Source organism: Falco peregrinus, chromosome 6 (assembly GCF_023634155.1).
Source record: "Falco peregrinus isolate bFalPer1 chromosome 6, bFalPer1.pri, whole genome shotgun sequence".
Classification (NCBI taxonomy): domain Eukaryota; kingdom Metazoa; phylum Chordata; class Aves; order Falconiformes; family Falconidae; genus Falco; species Falco peregrinus.
In genome coordinates, this window is record NC_073726.1 from 16,165,088 (window position 1) to 16,187,563 (window position 22,476).

At 53.1% G+C, this 22,476-nt stretch overlaps 2 protein-coding genes across 18 annotated transcripts; both read left to right on the forward strand.

The window, feature by feature from the left end:
* The first annotated feature begins 1,551 nt into the window (after positions 1-1,551).
* On the forward strand, positions 1,552-9,636 carry LOC129784768 (coiled-coil domain-containing protein 81-like). Of its 4 annotated transcripts, XM_055808684.1 has the most exons (9): positions 1,553-2,105; positions 2,228-2,289; positions 2,463-2,647; positions 2,720-2,873; positions 3,045-3,301; positions 3,419-3,504; positions 3,776-3,900; positions 5,088-5,196; positions 5,554-9,636. In XM_055808684.1, the coding sequence occupies exons 3-9, from the start codon at positions 2,507-2,509 to the stop codon at positions 5,942-5,944; spliced, it is 1,263 nt and encodes a 420-aa protein (XP_055664659.1). In that variant the 5' UTR covers positions 1,553-2,105; positions 2,228-2,289; positions 2,463-2,506; the 3' UTR covers positions 5,945-9,636. The 4 variants fall into 4 exon arrangements, with proteins under 4 accessions (XP_055664660.1, XP_055664659.1, XP_055664658.1 ...); XM_055808685.1 differs by having other exon boundaries at positions 1,552-2,289; positions 2,467-2,647; XM_055808683.1 differs by having other exon boundaries at positions 1,553-2,289.
* A 1,223-nt stretch (positions 9,637-10,859) lies between these two features.
* LOC114010627 (zinc finger protein 501-like) lies at positions 10,860-21,765 on the forward strand. 14 transcript variants are annotated; one of them, XM_055808673.1, is made up of 10 exons: positions 11,001-11,075; positions 11,198-11,259; positions 11,433-11,617; positions 11,690-11,843; positions 12,015-12,271; positions 12,389-12,474; positions 12,746-12,870; positions 14,057-14,165; positions 14,522-17,680; positions 19,171-19,848. In XM_055808673.1, the coding sequence occupies exons 3-9, from the start codon at positions 11,477-11,479 to the stop codon at positions 14,910-14,912; spliced, it is 1,263 nt and encodes a 420-aa protein (XP_055664648.1). In that variant the 5' UTR covers positions 11,001-11,075; positions 11,198-11,259; positions 11,433-11,476; the 3' UTR covers positions 14,913-17,680; positions 19,171-19,848. The 14 variants fall into 14 exon arrangements, with proteins under 14 accessions (XP_055664652.1, XP_055664648.1, XP_055664651.1 ...); XM_055808676.1 differs by lacking the exon at positions 11,001-11,075 and having other exon boundaries at positions 11,083-11,259; positions 19,171-19,449; positions 19,684-19,848; XM_055808677.1 differs by lacking the exon at positions 11,433-11,617 and having other exon boundaries at positions 10,860-11,075.
* Positions 21,766-22,476: the final 711 nt, after the last annotated feature.

The window sequence follows — 22,476 nt, forward strand, 5'->3', positions numbered from 1 at the left end:
TTTATTTCACACGGTCTTGGGTTCTAGTTGTTCCTCAAGCCTGTGCAGACTTGCAGCATCCTCGCAGCACCATCACCCTCGGCAGCCACTCTTGGGACCTTGGAGATGACTGAAAAAGGGTCCAGACCTGGGGCTGTTGTAGCCAAAAATCTCAATAGCTTGGGCAGAAAAGGCTGGCTTAGATCCAAATTGGTTGAACGCTGCTCACAACGTGTTGGCCCCTGTTTGCCGTCAGCGTGCAGGAGACAAGCACAAAATCGTGATTTCTGAAAGTATCTGAGTATGTTCTGGCACAGTCGTGTCCCAGCTGGGAAGCTCGGTTGGGAGTTTGGGGGTTGTTTTTTCTTGTGCACGTAAATTTTGGTTTCGTTGAAGCTAGTGGGATTTTCTGCAGAGATTTCAGCCTGCCTTTCCCAGTGACAACAACTGGCTTGGAGCTGAAAGTTGGATGGAGCAGTTTCTTGGACATGAATGCAGACAGGACTGAAATAATTTTATAAATCCATCTTGGTTTGGTGGAAAACAAATGTCAGGAAAAGCAAGTAAATGCCTCCAAGAGGTATTAGACCAGCCCTGCCGTGGGGTAGCCTTGCAGCTCAGAACCAGACTCAGAAAGTCCATGTGGGTTTGAGGGAGAATAAAAATGGCATTTTTCTGTTCTTTTTTTTCTTTATTTCCACCAGGATAGAGACGGAACTTCAAATCAGGCCCTTCTTGATCATAATCCAGATGTTTCCTGGGATATTCCCAGATCAGGGATCATTTTCCACCCTTCAAAGCGTGGCCAAACCCTTCAAATGAGGGAATTGTGGCAAATCCTCTGTTGTCATAATTCACAATCTGTTACAATGCAGTAGCATTAATCCTTAGGAAACTGAAAAGTCATAAAACTTACTTGAGCCCCAGTATTTATAAACAAGGTAATAGGAGCGGTACCTTTCTTGGAGGTCAAAAGGAGGATTGCAGCACCAGAAGCTAAGCATTGAGCTTTACAAATGAGGATTTGAGACCTAAAAGAGGGGGTTGGACCCTACAAATAAGGGTTTGGACCCTCAAAACGATGGGCTGGAATCCTAAAAATGACACTTTAGACCCTGGAAGGGAGGGGAATCTCTAGGTTCTGATCTGAGCAGGCTTTGGTGCCCAGGAACTCCACAAAATGCCCTTCTTTTCCCATCCCAAGTGACCACTGTCGAGGCGGGGCCTGGAATCATGGACCTCATCAACTGTGGACATTTGGTGGATGTTTTACAGGGGCAGTCCATGGGCTAAGGGAAGAAAAGGAACAGAGGAGGAGGAGGAGGAGGAGGAGGAGGAGGAGGAGGAGGAAAATGAGAAACGGGATGCAGAAGAGGAGGAAGATTAAGAAGAGAACTTGGAAGAGGAGGAGGGGGAGGAAAATGGAGCAGAAGGAAAAGAGCAGGAAGACCAAAGCAGGGCAAGTAAGAAGTAGAGGAGGAGGAAAATAATTAAAAGGGGACAACCCCCCCCAGGAATAACAGGAAGAAAAGGGCAGCTAGCAGGAAAAAAAAGGAGGAGGAGGAAGAAACGCCCCCAGACTCCATTGTCAGCCCATCTGCCATCTGATCTCTGGTCCCAAGTGCTTGCTGGAGCCTGACTGTAAGGAGGGGAGCTCAGCCTCAACAGAGGTCACTCTAATCCTCCCTTTGTCCCTTTACTCTGCGCCTATGAAATTTCGCTGCCAGTGTTTGGCCCGCTTTTGGTGCTTGTCCTTTTGCTCTCAGTCGGCTACTCATGTGGTTAAAACTGCTTCATCAGCAGCAATGTCACAGCAGGCAAAAGGTTTGTGTCAGAGCAGGCAGCAGGTGACTGCTGACCATTTCACATTGGATGGTGAAGTCAGCAGCGGCGGCATCATTGTGATGTCACACCGGGTCTGTGACACAGGCCACGCAGGGGTACAAAAGGGGGCGTAGGGTGGTTGTTCCCACACTCTGGAGGAGCATCTCTGGGGTGAACACAGGGAAGAGCTTCCTACACGGCTGTTGCCACAAAGCAGTGACGCGCTAGCATAAGGCAAAACAAGATGGACTTCTGGGATGGGATGAAGCCCATCTTCATGATGCCCAGCATCACCCCCAGAGGTACAAGCACCCACAGCCACTACAGGAGTGTTGTCAGGACTGAGAGTTGTGGCGTTGTGGGGGTGGGACGCAGGCAGAGCCAGCAGACAGAGAGTGTGACCTGGTTTTCCTTTGCTTTCCAGAGCAAACAGCCATCTGGGACGCAGTGGCCAGCTACATCCAACAACAGCTCTTGCTACACAAGGTAGAGTGACACCCGCATCTTCCTCATCCCCCTAGAGAAGCTGGGGGGATCCCGTGGCCGTGGAGCTTGGGCTGCAGTTGCTCCTTCCCTCCTCAAAAAGCAGGGAACTCCCCACAAAATCCCCACTGAGAGACAAAACAGGGCTCGGGCAAGGGTGGTGTCACCTCTGCTAGGTAGTCTTCTACTGCAAGGCTGATCCGTTGTTGGAGAACCCTGGATGCCCTTGAGTGGCTTCTGCCCCCAAGTCCCGCTCTTTCCAAGGAGGAAAAGGAAGGAGAGGACTCGGCATCTCCTCCCCAAAGCTCTCCCCACTGTCCCAGCTGATGCCTCCAAAGAGCGGGAGGTGGCAGGGTCCGAGGTACCATCCCTGGGTGGAGCCATCCCCCAGCTCTTCCCTCTTCACCCTTCACGCCCTTCTTCTCTGCTCCAGGGGGTACGAATTCCCACCCTCGGCTCCTTTGATGTGGTCCCCGCACAGAAGCAGGTTGGGACAGAGATTGTCACTATCCAGAGGCCTGTGTTTCGCCTGTCCAGGACCCTCAGAGACATCCACAACCTCATGGACAACGAGGATGACCTGTCTGGTAGGACAACAACTGCATGGTGTGGGTGAAGATGGGAGTTATCACATCCCTTTGCGACAAGCAAACTGGCCCCTCTGCGAAGCTGGTCCGCAAACAGGACACGCGCAGTAAGAATCCCTCGGGGAGGGCTGCAGGGTGAGCGCCTTCATCCCTCTCGTGTGGTTTTTCCAGACAATAAGGTGTTGGAGCCTGTGAAATATGCCAAGGTGGCCATGGATGCCCACGTGTCCCGGTGCAAAGTGGAGGGATGCATCCTAGGCACCATGTCCCTCCTGTCTCACTGCCTGGCGAAGGGGAAGAGCATTGCACTTGTCCTGAGAGATGTTGGGGTGCTCCTCATTGAAGACAGGATGGTGCAAATGAGATTCTACTATGATTTCCTGGAAGAGATATCTGGGAAGACAAACCTCAGAATGGCTGCGTTCATAGTGAGTGTTTTGGATTCCCTGTGGCTCCAGCGGCTCATGCCGCCCTGAACTCCTCCGTGATTGAGTGTCATGGTCACGTCGAGGATGTCCTGGCATCTCCGTGTTCCTCCATTGCAGTTTCCCCAGCTGCTGGACATGGTGGTGTCCCGGATGGTACCTGTTTCTTCCCTGACTCGCACCAGCCGTGTCATCATCTTTCCTGAGTGAGTCCTTTCCCCAAGTGACCACGGGGGTCCTGCTGTGGCTCTGCCCTGTTGTCATTCCTGCAAACGATGGGATGGAGGAAGGATTTGAGGACACCGGGACACCTTTCCTGGGCGACCCCATTTCCTGGGATGCTCCCTGGGCATGGGGAATGGATGATTTGGGGGGGGAAAAAACACCTTTTACAATGGTGCCAAGCTCTGGCTGGGAGCAGAGCAAAAAGGGCTGGTGGTGCCTTTGGTCATGCCACTGTCACCTCTTTGTCACCAGGTTTGAACTGGAGTTTGTGCCCAAATCTCAGTCCAGGCACCCTCTCAAGGTCTTGAGGCGTGCCCTTGGTGAGGACATGTGGAAGAAAGAAGAGGATTTGCCACCCATCAGGCAACACACAAAAGGTAAGGCAGTTCCCGGCTCTTTTCCGTAGCATGGGCAAGCGGCTTCCGGTAGGAAAATCCACAGCAATGATGGTCAAATGCTTGCACCAAAGCTTCGTGCCACATTGGCACGGCCTCTTCTCCCAAGCTTGGCTTTGGGAGTGGGCCAGGATGCTCGGATTCTTGGAAATGACTTAACATTCCCTCTCCAAAAGAGGCTTGCCTACATCACCCACCTCCCCTTTTTCCAAACCCCGGCGCTACCAGTGCCTTCGCCGAGGAGCCCGGTGAGCGCTGGTTGCTGGGGAAAAGGAACTTGGTGCACGCTCAAGGCGTCAAGTTCTACCACCTGAGACTTTGTAGACCCTTCATGGCGGGCCACTGATCCAACGGGCACGCTGCCTCGACTCCACACATGCACTCATGCAGATATTTTCCCTTTTTGCTCAACCCTAGGATCCCCCAAGCAGAATCTCAGGCAGGATCTTGATAGATTAATTTATTACAGCCGGCATAACCCGTACCGCTTCAAGGAGGACTTGCGTTTCTTAGAAACGAGGGGAGGAATATTGCACGTAGTTTTGACTTGCTCGGGATTTATCAGAGCCTGTCCTTCTCTCGGTGTAAACCTCCTTCCAAGCCAGCCATAACTTGGTGGGAGATGCACGGTGTCTGCTAGTACAGCCTGTATGCAGACAGCTCCTAGGACACATCTTTAGTTTTACTGGCCAGCACCGAGTAATCCATGTCCCGAATGAGAGCAGATTTCCCTGCTAATTCTACACCTTTTATTTCCAAGAACCCTTGAAAAAATAGTAGGGGAATAAGCAAATCCCCAGAGCGATGGAGCACAGGTTAATCATCATCCTTTCCACGTGAAAGCAGACAGGGGTTCACCCGCTTTCCTCAAGCCTTATGCTGATAAAAGCAGCTGTCTCGAGGCCTCCTTTTGTCCAAGTAGGGAAAAATGTGGGTGTAAATCCAAAGATTTTAGCTTTCACAGCTTGCAGCCAAGGCTTCCCAGCTGCTAACGCCAAGTTATGCTAAGTGATTCACATCACTTTTGCTGGTATTGGGGAGGCAGTGGATAAAGCAGAACGGCTGCCTTGGATGTTTTGGGATGAGATGTGAGCACCGCTCCATGTCCCTGGGACTGGGAGCATCACGGTGATGCTCTTCTTGACGAGGTTTCTCCTTCCCATTTGCAGCGGGACTTCCTGAAGTGCCTTTGCCTGCTGATTCCAGCTCGGTTACTAACAAACAGGAGGAAGTCCACAATAAGGCGGCGATGAATAAGAGGACGAAGCGCCAGGCTAGGTGAGTCTGGGGGCTCAGGACTGAGCATCTGCATCGGGTTACTTGCCGACCCGGTGAGAGCCCCAGACCCTCACTGGGTTCATCACTGCCTGACAGCAGCACAGGGCAGTGCGATGGGGCTAGGGGAGCCCCCATTTCAAAGGGGGGGGGGGGTGTCCTCCTCCCCTTCATGAGAGCACAGGTGTGGCCTGGGGACATGGGGACAGCTGTGTGTCAGCTGAGGGTGCCGGCTTGGGGAGGGCATTTCCCCTCCTGAGCTGCCGGAGGCTGCGCCAAGAGGCACATGGCTTGCAGGGCAGGATGTAGCCCCGAAGCCATCATGGCCTCGGGCAAAGTCCTTGTGTTCTGTCCTTCCAGGCAGCTGCCAGGGATCCCTGGGGCCGTGTCTGGAAAAAAGTTGCTGGTGAGCGGCCAATCCAAAGGCAAACCTGCAGCCAAAGGCCAAGCAGCAAAGCCGAACCAAACACAAGCAGCAAGACTGCAGAGGCACAAGCAAAGACAAGGAGAAAAAATATACCCTGTTGGAAGCAAATTCAACACTGAAACAAATTCATCAATGAGCCCGGAAGCCTGGATGCCCAAGGAGCTCACCTACAAGGTCATGACTCCGCTGCCAACAAGAGACGAGGCAGCACAATTACTACAATCAAGACCTGAAAGGTTCTGGTCGGTGCTGAAAGACCCACAGTATACAGTCTTAGCGGGATACAACTTCACAATTCCCCACGTGATGCCCTATATGTTTTAAGGGTCTGGGCTGACACAACACCACGCGTTTGAAGACCAGACTGGTGATCTCCAGGATGGAGCGATCAGGGTTTGGAGGTGCTCAGAGCACCCACCGAGGTGGCAGAAAGGTCTACATGCGGACAAAGAGCTTCCAGAACATGGCGGTACTGTTCGAGAAGAGCCTCTCTTCTTTTGCAGAAATCTCTCTGTCTTCAGGACGCAGGGAGCTGTGAAAAGAGACAAACAAAACGGCAAAGCTGTGAAATAGCACTGAGTTTTTTCATTGTTCGCAGCAACCGTTCACCTCTGTGATAAGAAAGGAGCAACAGACCTCAGTGCCCTTGGGGTGACCTTGCAAGCTGGAAAGCCCCTGGCTCACGGACAAGGGGGTGACGGTGCCCTGAAAAGGGCTGAGGAAAACGGTCACCTATTATTTTTTTTTTTACGCGTGGTCAAAGCTGCTTTTGAGCCCTTTGACCTTCGTGTCCCCAGTGAGCCCCTCACTTCCTCACCGCCACCCAGAGTCACTTGAATTTGGGGTGCTGCGGTTAAAATTTATTACATTGATTACTGCTTCTGAAAAAGCCTTTGTTTTTAATCAGGGCTCGCTTCACTTGGGAGCTCAGGGAGCTCAAGGGCAACTAATGAGTAGGTGGGTTTTGTCCTGAGACCCCCAAACAAGCAAGATGTGAGCAGGAACATCCAGACAATACAGTGTGCAGCTGTGTCATGGCGGTAACTCTGTCGCGCCTGGCCAACGTCCTGGCATGTGTGAACTTTGCAGATCGTGACACAGCGCACACCTGCACTTTGCATAAAATTAAATGTTATACATATAGCAGGTGTGTAAACTATTTTTGTTTTTCACCGACTATAAAGGTGGGCATGCTGCGAGACGGGGCAGAACCCTCACATATGTGTAGATGCGCCTGCTAGGAATGTTTTAACCATTCCTGAGAGGCTCCTGGCACCAGCTGCAACGGGACTCCCAGCCAAAGGTGGGGGGGGGGGGCGCGGCTGGCCAATGTTTAGGCCGGAATCAGTGAAGGATCCTATTCTTAGTCTCGTTAACACTTTGCAGGACTGATTCGATGAGCGACCCCCGGTAGGGCAGTGCCCTTCTGTTGTTGAGGGTGTGCTGCGCTGGCCAGGGCTGCTCACAGGTCTAGGTGACCCTGAGAACGTGTCTGGAGACTTCCCATCACTGCAAAGTGAACAGTAATTTTAAACTGCAGAATGAAACGTCCTGTTAAAAGCATCCTGGAAAAGGGATATTCAAAATATCAGAATGGATTTCTAATAGAAAATGGGCGATGCTCCGTCACATTGATCACTGTGGTGAGGGATGTGCAAGTGGGGAAATCCTCACCTACTGTTTGTTTAAAACAGGCGAGCAAATGAACTAAGCAGGAATCATCTGCCATGACGCAATCATCACCTTTGTGTCTGGAGCTAGAAACCCCTGCAGAGGGGAAACTGCCCCCCCAAAACCATTGAGAGTCCTCCTTTAGCTACACTCCTTTTGTCTCAGCACACAAAACTGCGCACAGCTGAAAATCCTTACTCTGAACAGGTTGGCAGGCTGTAGGCAGAGAAATGAATGCGAATTCCAGCTCTGCTCTTTCCATTTTCTGGGCAGGAAAACGATTAAAAGGGATTATTTATGAATACAAGCCAACTCTGACAAATTATTTCAAGTCATGCCTGATCGCCTGGCTCGGAGGTCTCGCTAGCTTCCCCTGGCCATGAGGATGCCAAGGAATGGGCATCCCACTCCCCTTCAAATGAACACAAAGGTTCTGCAAATCAAACGTCACTGATTCAGTGCAATTTAATTACTGTCAGCGTCAAGGAGAACAACTGGGGGTGGAGGGCAGGTTTTGGGGGTGTTGGGAATGGAGGCTTGGCAGGCTGTAATTTGCCTTCAGATGGGAACATCCAGTGACTATGGTGACATGTTGCAAAGATGGAGCATCACATCATGGGGATGGATGTATCCTCCCACCCTCTTGGATGGCCCCAGCCCTTGGGCTGCCCCCAACATGCAGCCCCCTCGCCCACTTGGAAAGCAGCTTTGTCATTGCTGATACTGCTCCCCCCTGCCATGTCACCTTCACTTGCTGCTGCAAAGAGCATCCTTCATCCTGCTGCCCTAATCCTGCTGCCCAAAAAGGACAGGGCGGGGGAGTCTTTGATCCCACCAGCTGCTCTGCTGAGGGGGCATCTCTTGTCCCTCACTGCTGTAGCTATTGTCCCAAATGGCCTCTGCTCGGGGAAAACTGAGCTGAGAAGAACAAGCACAGCTTTTTTTTTTTTTCCTCTTTTTTTTTTTTTTTTTCTTTTATTTATGCTGCGAGGCAGCCAGCCTCATCCAGGCCGGGAAGCTGTCAACATTTTAAAACAACGATCCTCTAACACCTTCCCTTTCACACACCCAGCCACCTACCTCCTGATTTTCTGGTGTCCCACACAGAACTGGCCAGGGATTTGGGGAGAGTGGTGGAGATGGAGCCCAGGTAGAGGAGGGAGAGGGTGAGGAGGAGGAAGTACACGGGGGTGTGGAGGTGGTGGTTGCACTCTGCAGCACTGATAATGAGGCCATTGTCCAGAAGAGCAGCCCATGAAGAGCCAGGAGTGCAGGAGCTGCAGCTCCCGTGCATCTACAATTTCCAGGAACTGGGTGATGGAGCTGCCGTTGGACATCTGCTGCCTCTGGGCATGGGGACCTCTCCCAGGAGAAAAAGTGACAAGTTATGGGGGACTTCTCCCAGCAAAACCAAAGCTGTTTCCCATCAACCATCCCCCCCCATCAGACAAAGAAACCCTTTTCTTTTTCTAGGAGACCTTCCTTGAGCTCTTAAAATGCAGAAAACTTAGAAATGGCTGTACTGGCTCAGACCAACTCCAGCAAGCCCCAGGTTCAGCCTCCAACAGAGCCAACACAAGACACTTAAACAAAAGCAGCAGAGCAAGACAAGCACCCTGCGATACTTTCCCAGCTTCCCTTCCTGAGCTGACCGGGATGTCCTTGAATTTAATATCCCCCAAAGGATTTATTTCACACGGTCTTGGGTTCTAGTTGTTCCTCAAGCCTGTGCAGACTTGCAGCATCCTCGCAGCACCATCACCCTCGGCAGCCACTCTTGGGACCTTGGAGATGACTGAAAAAGGGTCCAGACCTGGGGCTGTTGTAGCCAAAAATCTCAATAGCTTGGGCAGAAAAGGCTGGCTTAGATCCAAATTGGTTGAACGCTGCTCACAACGTGTTGGCCCCTGTTTGCCGTCAGCGTGCAGGAGACAAGCACAAAATCGTGATTTCTGAAAGTATCTGAGTATGTTCTGGCACAGTCGTGTCCCAGCTGGGAAGCTCGGTTGGGAGTTTGGGGGTTGTTTTTTCTTGTGCACGTAAATTTTGGTTTCGTTGAAGCTAGTGGGATTTTCTGCAGAGATTTCAGCCTGCCTTTCCCAGTGACAACAACTGGCTTGGAGCTGAAAGTTGGATGGAGCAGTTTCTTGGACATGAATGCAGACAGGACTGAAATAATTTTATAAATCCATCTTGGTTTGGTGGAAAACAAATGTCAGGAAAAGCAAGTAAATGCCTCCAAGAGGTATTAGACCAGCCCTGCCGTGGGGTAGCCTTGCAGCTCAGAACCAGACTCAGAAAGTCCATGTGGGTTTGAGGGAGAATAAAAATGGCATTTTTCTGTTCTTTTTTTTCTTTATTTCCACCAGGATAGAGACGGAACTTCAAATCAGGCCCTTCTTGATCATAATCCAGATGTTTCCTGGGATATTCCCAGATCAGGGATCATTTTCCACCCTTCAAAGCGTGGCCAAACCCTTCAAATGAGGGAATTGTGGCAAATCCTCTGTTGTCATAATTCACAATCTGTTACAATGCAGTAGCATTAATCCTTAGGAAACTGAAAAGTCATAAAACTTACTTGAGCCCCAGTATTTATAAACAAGGTAATAGGAGCGGTACCTTTCTTGGAGGTCAAAAGGAGGATTGCAGCACCAGAAGCTAAGCATTGAGCTTTACAAATGAGGATTTGAGACCTAAAAGAGGGGGTTGGACCCTACAAATAAGGGTTTGGACCCTCAAAACGATGGGCTGGAATCCTAAAAATGACACTTTAGACCCTGGAAGGGAGGGGAATCTCTAGGTTCTGATCTGAGCAGGCTTTGGTGCCCAGGAACTCCACAAAATGCCCTTCTTTTCCCATCCTAAGTGACCACTGTCGAGGCGGGGCCTGGAATCATGGACCTCATCAACTGTGGACATTTGGTGGATGTTTTACAGGGGCAGTCCATGGGCTAAGGGAAGAAAAGGAACAGAGGAGGAGGAGGAGGAGGAGGAGGAGGAGGAGGAAAATGAGAAACGGGATGCAGAAGAGGAGGAAGATTAAGAAGAGAACTTGGAAGAGGAGGAGGGGGAGGAAAATGGAGCAGAAGGAAAAGAGCAGGAAGACCAAAGCAGGGCAAGTAAGAAGTAGAGGAGGAGGAAAATAATTAAAAGGGGACAACCCCCCCCGGAATAACAGGAAGAAAAGGGCAGCTAGCAGGAAAAAAAAGGAGGAGGAGGAAGAAACGCCCCCAGACTCCATTGTCAGCCCATCTGCCATCTGATCTCTGGTCCCAAGTGCTTGCTGGAGCCTGACTGTAAGGAGGGGAGCTCAGCCTCAACAGAGGTCACTCTAATCCTCCCTTTGTCCCTTTACTCTGCGCCTATGAAATTTCGCTGCCAGTGTTTGGCCCGCTTTTGGTGCTTGTCCTTTTGCTCTCAGTCGGCTACTCATGTGGTTAAAACTGCTTCATCAGCAGCAATGTCACAGCAGGCAAAAGGTTTGTGTCAGAGTAGGCAGCAGGTGACTGCTGACCATTTCACATTGGATGGTGAAGTCAGCAGCGGCGGCATCATTGTGATGTCACACCGGGTCTGTGACACAGGCCACGCAGGGGTACAAAAGGGGGCGTAGGGTGGTTGTTCCCACACTCTGGAGGAGCATCTCTGGGGTGAACACAGGGAAGAGCTTCCTACACGGCTGTTGCCACAAAGCAGTGACGCACTAGCATAAGGCAAAACAAGATGGACTTCTGGGATGGGATGAAGCCCATCTTCATGATGCCCAGCATCACCCCCAGAGGTACAAGCACCCACAGCCACTACAGGAGTGTTGTCAGGACTGAGAGTTGTGGCGTTGTGGGGGTGGGACGCAGGCAGAGCCAGCAGACAGAGAGTGTGACCTGGTTTTCCTTTGCTTTCCAGAGCAAACAGCCATCTGGGACGCAGTGGCCAGCTACATCCAACAACAGCTCTTGCTACACAAGGTAGAGTGACACCCGCATCTTCCTCATCCCCCTAGAGAAGCTGGGGGGATCCCGTGGCCGTGGAGCTTGGGCTGCAGTTGCTCCTTCCCTCCTCAAAAAGCAGGGAACTCCCCACAAAATCCCCACTGAGAGACAAAACAGGGCTCGGGCAAGGGTGGTGTCACCTCTGCTAGGTAGTCTTCTACTGCAAGGCTGATCCGTTGTTGGAGAACCCTGGATGCCCTTGAGTGGCTTCTGCCCCCAAGTCCCGCTCTTTCCAAGGAGGAAAAGGAAGGAGAGGACTCGGCATCTCCTCCCCAAAGCTCTCCCCACTGTCCCAGCTGATGCCTCCAAAGAGCGGGAGGTGGCAGGGTCCGAGGTACCATCCCTGGGTGGAGCCATCCCCCAGCTCTTCCCTCTTCACCCTTCACGCCCTTCTTCTCTGCTCCAGGGGGTACGAATTCCCACCCTCGGCTCCTTTGATGTGGTCCCCGCACAGAAGCAGGTTGGGACAGAGATTGTCACTATCCAGAGGCCTGTGTTTCGCCTGTCCAGGACCCTCAGAGACATCCACAACCTCATGGACAACGAGGATGACCTGTCTGGTAGGACAACAACTGCATGGTGTGGGTGAAGATGGGAGTTATCACATCCCTTTGCGACAAGCAAACTGGCCCCTCTGCGAAGCTGGTCCGCAAACAGGACACGCGCAGTAAGAATCCCTCGGGGAGGGCTGCAGGGTGAGCGCCTTCATCCCTCTCGTGTGGTTTTTCCAGACAATAAGGTGTTGGAGCCTGTGAAATATGCCAAGGTGGCCATGGATGCCCACGTGTCCCGGTGCAAAGTGGAGGGATGCATCCTAGGCACCATGTCCCTCCTGTCTCACTGCCTGGCGAAGGGGAAGAGCATTGCACTTGTCCTGAGAGATGTTGGGGTGCTCCTCATTGAAGACAGGATGGTGCAAATGAGATTCTACTATGATTTCCTGGAAGAGATATCTGGGAAGACAAACCTCAGAATGGCTGCGTTCATAGTGAGTGTTTTGGATTCCCTGTGGCTCCAGCGGCTCATGCCGCCCTGAACTCCTCCGTGATTGAGTGTCATGGTCACGTCGAAGATGTCCTGGCATCTCCGTGTTCCTCCATTGCAGTTTCCCCAGCTGCTGGACATGGTGGTGTCCCGGATGGTACCTGTTTCTTCCCTGACTCGCACCAGCCGTGTCATCATCTTTCCTGAGTGAGTCCTTTCCCCAAGTGACCACGGGGGTCCTGCTGTGGCTCTGCCCTGTTGTCATTCCTGCAAACGATGGGATGGAGGAAGGATTTGAGGACACTGGGACACCTTTCCTGGGCGACCCCATTTCCTGGGATGCTCCCTGGGCATGGGGAATGGATGATTTGGGGGGGGAAAAAACACCTTTTACAATGGTGCCAAGCTCTGGCTGGGAGCAGAGCAAAAAGGGCTGGTGGTGCCTTTGGTCATGCCACTGTCACCTCTTTGTCACCAGGTTTGAACTGGAGTTTGTGCCCAAATCTCAGTCCAGGCACCCTCTCAAGGTCTTGAGGCGTGCCCTTGGTGAGGACATGTGGAAGAAAGAAGAGGATTTGCCACCCATCAGGCAACACACAAAAGGTAAGGCAGTTCCCGGCTCTTTTCCGTAGCATGGGCAAGCGGCTTCCGGTAGGAAAATCCACAGCAATGATGGTCAAATGCTTGCACCAAAGCTTCGTGCCACATTGGCACGGCCTCTTCTCCCAAGCTTGGCTTTGGGAGTGGGCCAGGATGCTCGGATTCTTGGAAATGACCTAACATTCCCTCTCCAAAAGAGGCTTGCCTACATCACCCACCTCCCCTTTTTCCAAACCCCGGCACTACCAGTGCCTTCGCCGAGGAGCCCGGTGAGCGCTGGTTGCTGGGGAAAAGGAACTTGGTGCACGCTCAAGGCGTCAAGTTCTACCACCTGAGACTTTGTAGACCCTTCATGGCGGGCCACTGATCCAACGGGCACGCTGCCTCGACTCCACACATGCACTCATGCAGATATTTTCCCTTTTGCTCAACCCTAGGATCCCCCAAGCAGAATCTCAGGCAGGATCTTGATAGATTAATTTATTACAGCCGGCATAACCCGTACCGCTTCAAGGAGGACTTGCGTTTCTTAGAAACGACGGGAGGAATATTGCATGTAGTTTTGACTTGCTCGGGATTTATCAGAGCCTGTCCTTCTCTCGGTGTAAACCTCCTTCCAAGCCAGCCATAACTTGGTGGGAGATGCACGGTGTCTGCTAGTACAGCCTGTAAGCAGACAGCTCCTAGGACACATCTTTAGTTTTACTGGCCAGCACCGAGTAATCCATGTCCCGAATGAGAGCAGATTTCCCTGCTAATTCTACACCTTTTATTTCCAAGAACCCTTGAAAAAATAGTAGGGGAATAAGCAAATCCCCAGAGCGATGGAGCACAGGTTAATCATCATCCTTTCCACGTGAAAGCAGACAGGGGTTCACCTGCTTTCCTCAAGCCTTATGCTGATAAAAGCAGCTGTCTCGAGGCCTCCTTTTGTCCAAGTAGGGAAAAATGTGGGTGTAAATCCAAAGATTTTAGCTTTCACAGCTTGCAGCCAAGGCTTCCCAGCTGCTAACGCCAAGTTATGCTAAGTGATTCACATCACTTTTGCTGGTATTGGGGAGGCAGTGGATAGAGCAGAACGGCTGCCTTGGATGTTTTGGGATGAGATGTGAGCACCGCTCCATGTCCCTGGGACTGGGAGCATCACGGTGATGCTCTTCTTGACGAGGTTTCTCCTTCCCATTTGCAGCGGGACTTCCTGAAGTGCCTTTGCCTGCTGATTCCAGCTCGGTTACTAACAAACAGGAGGAAGTCCACAATAAGGCGGCGATGAATAAGAGGACGAAGCACCAGGCTAGGTGAGTCTGGGGGCTCAGGACTGAGCATCTGCATCGGGTTACTTGCCGACCCGGTGAGAGCCCCAGACCCTCACTGGGTTCATCACTGCCTGACAGCAGCACAGGGCAGTGCGATGGGGCTAGGGGAGCCCCCATTTCAAAGGGGGGGGGGGTGTCCTCCTCCCCTTCATGAGAGCACAGGTGTGGCCTGGGGACATGGGGACAGCTGTGTGTCAGCTGAGGGTGCCGGCTTGGGGAGGGCATTTCCCCTCCTGAGCTGCCGGAGGCTGCGCCAAGAGGCACATGGCTTGCAGGGCAGGATGTAGCCCCGAAGCCATCATGGCCTCGGGCAAAGTCCTTGTGTTATGTCCTTCCAGGCAGCTGCCAGGGATCCCCGGGGCCGTGTCTGCAAAAAAGTTGCTGGTGAGCGGCCAATCCAAAGGCAAACCTGCAGCCAAAGGCCAAGCAGCAAAGCCGAACCAAACACAAGCAGCAAGACTGCAGAGGCACAAGCAAAGACAAGGAGAAAAAATATACCCTGTTGGAAGCAAATTCAACACTGAAACAAATTCATCAATGAGCCCGGAAGCCTGGATGCCCAAGGAGCTCACCTACAAGGTCATGACTCCGCTGCCAACAAGAGACGAGGCAGCACAATTACTACAATCAAGACCTGAAAGGTTCTGGTCGGTGCTGAAAGACCCACAGTATACAGTCTTAGCGGGATACAACTTCACAATTCCCCACGTGATGCCCTATATGTTTTAAGGGTCTGGGCTGACACAACACCACGCGTTTGAAGACCAGACTGGTGATCTCCAGGATGGAGCGATCAGGGTTTGGAGGTGCTCAGAGCACCCACCGAGGTGGCAGAAAGGTCTACATGCGGACAAAGAGCTTCCAGAACATGGCGGTACTGTTCGAGAAGAGCCTCTCTTCTTTTGCAGAAATCTCTCCGTCTTCAGGATGCAGGGAGCTGTGAAAAGAGACAAACAAAACGGCAAAGCTGTGAAATAGCACTGAGTTTTTTCATTGTTCGCAACAACCGTTCACCTCTGTGATAAGAAAGGAGCAACAGACCTCAGTGCCCTTGGGGTGACCTTGCAAGCTGGAAAGCCCCTGGCTCACGGACAAGGGGGTGACGGTGCCCTGAAAAGGGCTGAGGAAAACGGTCACCTATTTTTTTTTTTTTTACGCGTGGTCAAAGCTGCTTTTGAGCTCTTTGACCTTCGTGTCCCCAGTGAGCCCCTCACTTCCCCACCGCCACCCAGAGTCACTTGAATTTGGGGTGCTGCGGTTAAAATTTATTACATTGATTACTGCTTCTGAAAAAGCCTTTGTTTTTAATCAGGGCTCGCTTCACTTGGGAGCTCAGGGAGCTCAAGGGCAACTAATGAGTAGGTGGGTTTTGTCCTGAGACCCCCAAACAAGCAAGATGTGAGCAGGAACATCCAGACAATACAGTGTGCAGCTGTGTCATGGCGGTAACTCTGCCGCGCCTGGCCAACGTCCTGGCATGTGTGAACTTTGCAGATCGTGACACAGCGCACACCTGCACTTGGCATAAAATTAAACGTTATACATACAGCAGGTGTGTAAACTATTTTTGTTTTTCACCGACTATAAAGGTGGGCATGCTGCGAGACGGGGCAGAACCCTCACATATGGGTAGACGCGCTGCACAGGAATTTTTTCACCATTCCTGAGAGACTCCTGGCACCAGCTGCAACGGGACTCCCAGCCAAAGGTGTGGGGGGGGCTGGCCAATGTTTAGGCCGGAATCAGTGAAGGATCCTATTCTTAGTCTCGTTAACACTTTGCAGGACTGATTCGATGCTTTGCTGCTCTTGCTCTTTGATCACATCGTGCATAATAAATAGTACTGTTTCCTTCTATCACATTGCCTGATATTTCCCCTTTTTATATTGTAATATAATAGGAATATAATAAAATAACCTGCATTTATTCTTACATTGGATTTGGAATTCATTTTGGCTGAGTATTCAGTCCGTCGGAAAAAGGGCAAGATGTGGGCCCAGGGGTTCTGCCTGCGCAGGGGTACGGGTCTCCTCGCATCTGTGTTGTGGAGGGTGGACGGTGAGTGCTGCAGTGAGCAGAGCCGAGGCTGTGCCCTCGTTGGGCCAGATGAGCCAAGAGCTTCGGGAACTGGCCCAGCACCCTCCTGCTCCCCAAGCCCATCACCCTGATCCTCCTGCAAGAGCTTGAGGCGGCCCCAGCATGGTACGGCTCGGGGGGGTGATGACAGACCTCCCCCGTGGACAGCATCAAGGATCTCCTGTTTATTGCTGGAGTACAGCACAGGGATAAAGATGGAGTCAGAGCGCAATCGGCCGGGTCACCATGGCAGCAAATGCAGGAATTTCCCAGTACTGGGCTGTTCTGCACACCGGGACATGCAGGCACGAGGGGGGCAGCAGGCAGGGAGCTGGGCACGTGACTCGCTGACCGTAAAAACGAGGGGACGGACCATGAGAGAGTCTTTTGCCTCGACAAAGATTTGAACCCTAAAAACAAAGCTTTGGGCCCTAGAAGAGGGGTTACACCCGTAACAATGGGGGTTTGAGCACCCAAGCGGCTTTGTGCCCTACAGGTGAGGGTTTCAAGGCTAAAAATGAAACTCTGGGCCCTAAAAGAGGCTTTGGTAACAAAAAGAGAGGGGGTTTGGCCCAGCATGTGAGCCTTTGGCCCACATTAAAATAAAGAGTGCGCAAAGTCAGCATGCGTGCTGGGCACGACTTATCCCCCGTGCATCCAGGGCTGGAAATAAAGACCGCCTGCTTTTGAACACTCAAAACCCGAGTATTAAAGAGATTTATCTCTGATTTTTTGGTATCAAACAGGTTATTTCTCCCCCTGGGCACGCCGCGTCACCTCCAGCAGCCATGGCGGCCCTTGTGCTCAGGTGGTTGTGGCGGGAGAGGCGTCCCTGCAGCGCTCCTGTCATTTTGTCACTTGTATTTATCGCTGCGGTTCATTTGGGGCCCTTTGCTGCTGGTTTGGAGCAGCTTTGCTTCAGGGAGCGCAACTTCCTGAGGACTGAGGGGCGCGGCCGGGTGCTTGGAGGACTTCCGGCCCATCGAGGGTGCGCTCCGGACGACTGAGGGGAGCTTCCGGTGCGCTGGAGGACTTCCGGCCCATCGAGGGTGCGCTCCGGACGACTGAGGGGAGCTTCCGGTGCGCTGGAGGACTTCCGGCGCATAGAGCGGCACGCCCGCTGTCGCGGGGGGCGCCGGTGTCGCCCGTGGCCGCTGCGGCAGCCGGCCTCGGCCTCGCTCCGTGCCCGAGAGGCCGCTGGGGGTGACAAGATCCCCCGGGAACCTCCCCCCCCTCCGGGCGGGGCCGGGCCGGGCAGCGGGGCCGGGCCGGGCAGCGGGGCCGTGGCAGGCGGCGGCGGGGAGGCCCTGGGGCTGTTACTGGCGGTCGGGAGCGGAGGGGAGGAGGGGGGGCAGGAGGAGGAGGAGGAGGAGGAGGCGGCAGCGGCGGCGACGACGCTCTGAGCGGGACCGAGGCCAAAGGTAGGTGGGTGCGCCCCCTCCTCTTCTCTTAATGCCCTTCTTTCTTTTTCTTCTTCCTTTTGCGCTTTCTTTCTGCATTTCGATTTTTTTGTGTGTGTCTTTAGCTTCTCTTTTTCTTTATTTTTCTTTCGCTTTTTTTTTTTACTTTTCGCCTCAGTTCCATGGCCTTCCTCTCTTCCCTATGTAGATGTGTGGGTGCACATAGGTACCGGTTTATATCTGCGTTTCCCTGATGAGTGCGGTGGCGTGTCCTTGGAAAAGGAAGGACGGGAGGGAGGGAGGCCGGCGCCCAGGGAAGGCCGATCCTCACTCATCGTCATTATTTCGCTGTTTATTCATGTCTCGTCTGGGCTGCAGCCTTCGGTCAAACACTGTGGCTGGTAAACGTGCCGGGGACGTTAATGACCCCCAATAAGCATCTAAACGTTGATAAAAATTCGATTAAACTGCAGCGTATGCTGATGTAATTTGCATCGGCTTTACTCTCGCTCCCCTTGGAAGTAATTCGTGCTTGTTTGGGGGTTTATTTCCATCCCCCCCAAACATGTGCATTTAAATTGGGCTGGTCACGACGTTCTCTTCGCTTTCTAATTTTATTTTCAATCTCAATCTTAATATTATTAACTCTGGTTGAGAACCGTTGCCGCCATTTTCTTAATATTTGACTGTGTCCGTTATTGAATTACTCAGTTTTATTTCTTTTTATTTAAAAATCTAAAGCTTCGATTAATATCTGGGTTACAAGCAGGAGCTGCAGTGAACTTAGAGCTGCGTTAGAATTGTAGTTATTAAGCACACCGACTTCACTTCCCAAATCTTTATTTTCATTTTAAAATCTAAAACTTTCTTATTTTTCTTGGAAAATTATTTACTTCAGGAGCAAATAATCACCTTGTACTTTCCTTGGGAGTCATTAACACCCGCAGTTATATATAACATAGCGGCTGTATTTCGAATTAGACTCTCCGCTAGTTTTCTGTCTTGAAAAAAGGATTGCTAATTTTTTGGAATTTATCTAGAATTCCAAATGCTAATTAAGGACTAATTACTGTCCTCACCGTCCCTGTCCCCCCCCAGTTTGTTGAGTCATGGCAACAATGAAATTTTGTTGTGACTCATCCCTAAATTTCCTTTGTTGGTTCGTACCCTTGGTGTTGTAATCGTCGCTTTACCACTGAGTGGGATTAACTAATGCCTGTGATTTGTTTTTTTTAATACTAACTAGAGTTGTTTCTCTATCGATGTTAATCCTGATTAGCCCTTTATTATTTATGTTTTGCCACTGGTGATTTTATAACCTAAAATAATGTAAAATAATATAAATCGTGAGGAGTCGCTGCCTGTAAAGTTTTGTGTGGTGCCTTGAGTCTGGCTACTGCTTACCCCTAAAGACTCCTCTGTTATTTAAGTGTATATCCTAGGCGTGTTAAAGTGAATAACAAAGAGTAAAAATTAAGATTTACAGTATGTATCTCTTCTCTATTATATAGATAAATAAAGAGCAGGGACGTCGGAATTCCCAGGAAAAATGCAGTGTGCCCAGAGGTCGGAAAAGCACCCCAGCGCGTCTCGTTCTCTACAGGATTTCGCACTTTGACCATGCCAGCCTGTGTTTTTTATTTTCTGGGAATCCAAATTCCCCGAGGAAGGAAGGAACGAAGGATTGTGGGTGCAGCAGGTAAGACGGCAGCACCAAACAGACGTGGAGCCAGCTACCAGAGACACCGACGCGCTCCTTCGCTGCAGTGTCGCACCCACAACCTCTCCAGGTCCGTAATTAAACTTAATTTGGCTGCGTGGAACACAAACCTGTTTTTTAAAGAGGTAAATAATTTAGGATTCTACAAAATGACGAGGGAAGGTGGTTTGTTAAATGTGGTACCACCAAAAATTTTCTGTCTGAAAAAGAAAATGCGCTGCTGTTGCTGGTTGCATCCATCAGGACCGTGCGTGCCACGGGGTAGGTTCAATCCCATAAAAGTCCTTCTCTGCTTTATTCCCAGCCGCGGGGCGAGTTATTCCCTGGAAATCACCCCTGGCAGATCCCAGGCACCGTGGTTTCTCCCTGCAGCCCCCATAACAGATAATAAATGTGTCCCGAAGGGTGGAAAGTGCGACGGGGGGTGAAAAAATTACTAAAAAAATAAAAAAGACGCGTGGCAGCCGCATCAAGCGCTGTGACTCACACCCTAGCGGAGAAACAAAGTGGCTTGGGGGGAGGTTGGGGTGCTCGGGGCAGAGTGCAGCCCCCCCGCCTTGGGGAATCTGGAGAAGGTTTGGGGCAGCTGCAGAGCAAAAAGAGTCCTGGGAGAGGAGGGTGTCATGGGGGAGCATGCAGGGAGCCCCCGGGTGCCGGCAGCCCCTTGCTGTGGGCGCTGTGCTGGAGGGAGGTGGCCAGGGGCGGCCATGGTGCTGTGGGATGAGGGGTGTGAGGTGCTTGGATCTTGGCAGGGGGGTCCTGGGGTGGGGTGGGGTAAGGAGGTAGGGGGGACAGCCCATTCCTGTGCCACCCACCCATCCGGGTGGGCCTGGGGGACCCTTGGGGTAGGCACAGACACCACCTTGTGCCTTGATGGGTGGAGGCCCCCCCTCCATGGAGGGTGCTGAGGCTGGGGGGTCGTTGGGCTGCTGTGTGTGTGTGTGCGCTCCCCCCCAGCCCCCTGCTGGCCCCGTTAGGCTTTAGGGGTAACACGTTGCCTGTCACCTGCCTTGCGCTGCCAGCAGACCCCAGCTCCGCTGGCTAGTGCCCCCTGCCCCCCCCCCCCCCCCCCCCCCCCCAGCAATTTCTCTCCCCAGGGGACAAAGGGTCCCTGCATGGACCCTGGCACCTGTGGCCCCGCAGCAGAAGCAAGCCAAGGAGACGCTGCGGCAGGTACCAGGATGGGAGTGGGCTCCACACTCATCCCCGCGAGCTGGGGGGATTGGCACCCACCTCCCCTCCTGAGCACCATGTCCCCCAGCAGGTGACGGGCGGGAGGTTGAGGATCAGGAGCATGAGCCGGGGCACAGTAGTGGCACCAATGCCTGTGAGATGTGCGGCAAGAGCTTCCGGCTCCGCTCCAACCTGCTGACCCACTGCTGTGGCCACCAGGGCCAGCGGCCCTATGCCTGCCCTGAGTGCGGGTGCCGCTTCGGGCAGAGCTCCCACCTCCTCACCCACCAACGGCTTCACACCGGTGAGCGGTCCTACCCCTGCCGCGACTGCGGCCGCAGCTTCAATGTCAACTCGGACCTGGTGAAGCACCGGCGGATGCACACAAGTGAGCGGCCGTACCTGTGCCCTGAGTGTGGGCGGCATTTTGGCAGCAGCTCCAACCTCACCCGCCACCAGCGCCTTCACACCGGCAAGCGCCCTTACCACTGCCCCGACTGCAGCGAGAGTTTTCGGGACTGTTCAGCACTCACCATCCACCGGCGTGCTCACATGGGCGAGCGGCCCTACCCCTGCCCAGCATGCGGCAAAGCCTTTGCCAACAGCTCGCTGCTGGCCAAGCACCAACGCACCCACTGTGCCGACAAATCCTTCGCTTGCCCCGACTGCGGGAAGAGCTTTTCCACCAATTCCTACCTCCTCCGGCCCCGGCGGACACACTTAGCAGAGAAACCGTATCGCTGCGGGGAGTGTGGGCGGGGGTACAGCCAGCTCACCCACCTCAGCACCCACCAGTGGGTGCACAGTGGCGAGCGGCCCTACAGCTGCCGCGAGTGCAGCAAGAGCTTCACCACCAGCTCAGCGCTCACCAAACACAAGCGTATCCACACTGGCGAGCGCCCCTACATCTGCCCCGACTGCGGCAAGAGCTTCAGCCAGAGCTCCAACGTCATCACCCACTGGCAGCTGCAGCACGGCAAGTCCCTCTGATGCCCCGTGCCCTGCCACCCCCTTCGCCCCTACTACCACCAGCCCCCTCCCCAGTGTTTCTCTTAATTAAATCTGCGGCAGAGGCCACCAAAGTGCCTGGAGTTGGCAGGGGTGTCACCCCCCAGGGGCTTTGCTGAGTGGTGGTTGTACCCCCCAGCCCCCCCCCCCCCGTCAGCCCCCTCCCCACCATTTTTTTAAAATAAAATCTGCAGCAGAGACCACCGGTATGCCTGGAGTTGGGGTGTGATGCGGGGTGAAGCATTGCCCCTGGGGCCTTTGCTGAGCAGTGGCTATGGCCCACCATCCCCCCCCCCCAGCCAGGCACTGTGGTGAGGGGGGTGGCAGCCATCATTCTGTGGGCGGGACACACAGGAACGAGGCAGGGGGGTCATCCCAAAAAGTGGCTGTTGCACAACGCAGGTATGAATTTGGGGGATGTGCGGCTCCTTTGAACTGGCAGGGACACTGGCGGGGTGTGCTGGGGTCCCCTGGTTGCCCCAGAGAGTGCACCCAGCACCCCCGGTGTTCCTGGAGGCCTGGGCCCCACACAGGATGGGAGGTGGGCTAGCAGGGTGCCCCCCATGCCAGATAAATCCCTGAGGATGTGGAGCTGGCGCTGTCTGTAGCCAGTGGGACTCCCACTGAAAGGGGAAGGGGAGAACAGGGTGCTCCCCTCTCACTGTCACCCCGAGGGGGCTGGGACTGGCCCAGCAAGGGGGGAGACAGGGATGGGGACAGGCTGGGGTACTGGGACGGGAGTGGGATGCAGGAGGGACCAGGAGACTGGGATGGTATGGAGGTGGTGAGGGTGCTAGGGGTGGGACTGGGATGGGGGTGCAGGACGGGACAGAGATAGGTTGGGAACTGGGGTGGAACTGGGACCAGGATGGGACTGGAATGCAGGAGGGGACTAGCATGAGACTGGGACTGGGAT

Coding starts and splice junctions, on each gene's coding strand:
- LOC114010627 (XM_055808673.1), top strand. CDS start 11,477: ATGCCCTTGAGTGGCTTCTGCCCCCAAGTCCCGCTCTTTCCAAGGAGG. Junction 11,618..11,689: donor GGGAGGTGGCAGGGTCCGAG/GTACCATCCCTG, acceptor TCTCTGCTCCAG/GGGGTACGAATTCCCACCCT. Junction 12,272..12,388: donor TCAGAATGGCTGCGTTCATA/GTGAGTGTTTTG, acceptor CCTCCATTGCAG/TTTCCCCAGCTGCTGGACAT.
- LOC129784768 (XM_055808685.1), top strand. CDS start 2,507: ATGCCCTTGAGTGGCTTCTGCCCCCAAGTCCCGCTCTTTCCAAGGAGG. Junction 3,901..5,087: donor CATCAGGCAACACACAAAAG/GTAAGGCAGTTC, acceptor TCCCATTTGCAG/CGGGACTTCCTGAAGTGCCT. Junction 5,197..5,553: donor AGGACGAAGCGCCAGGCTAG/GTGAGTCTGGGG, acceptor CTGTCCTTCCAG/GCAGCTGCCAGGGATCCCTG.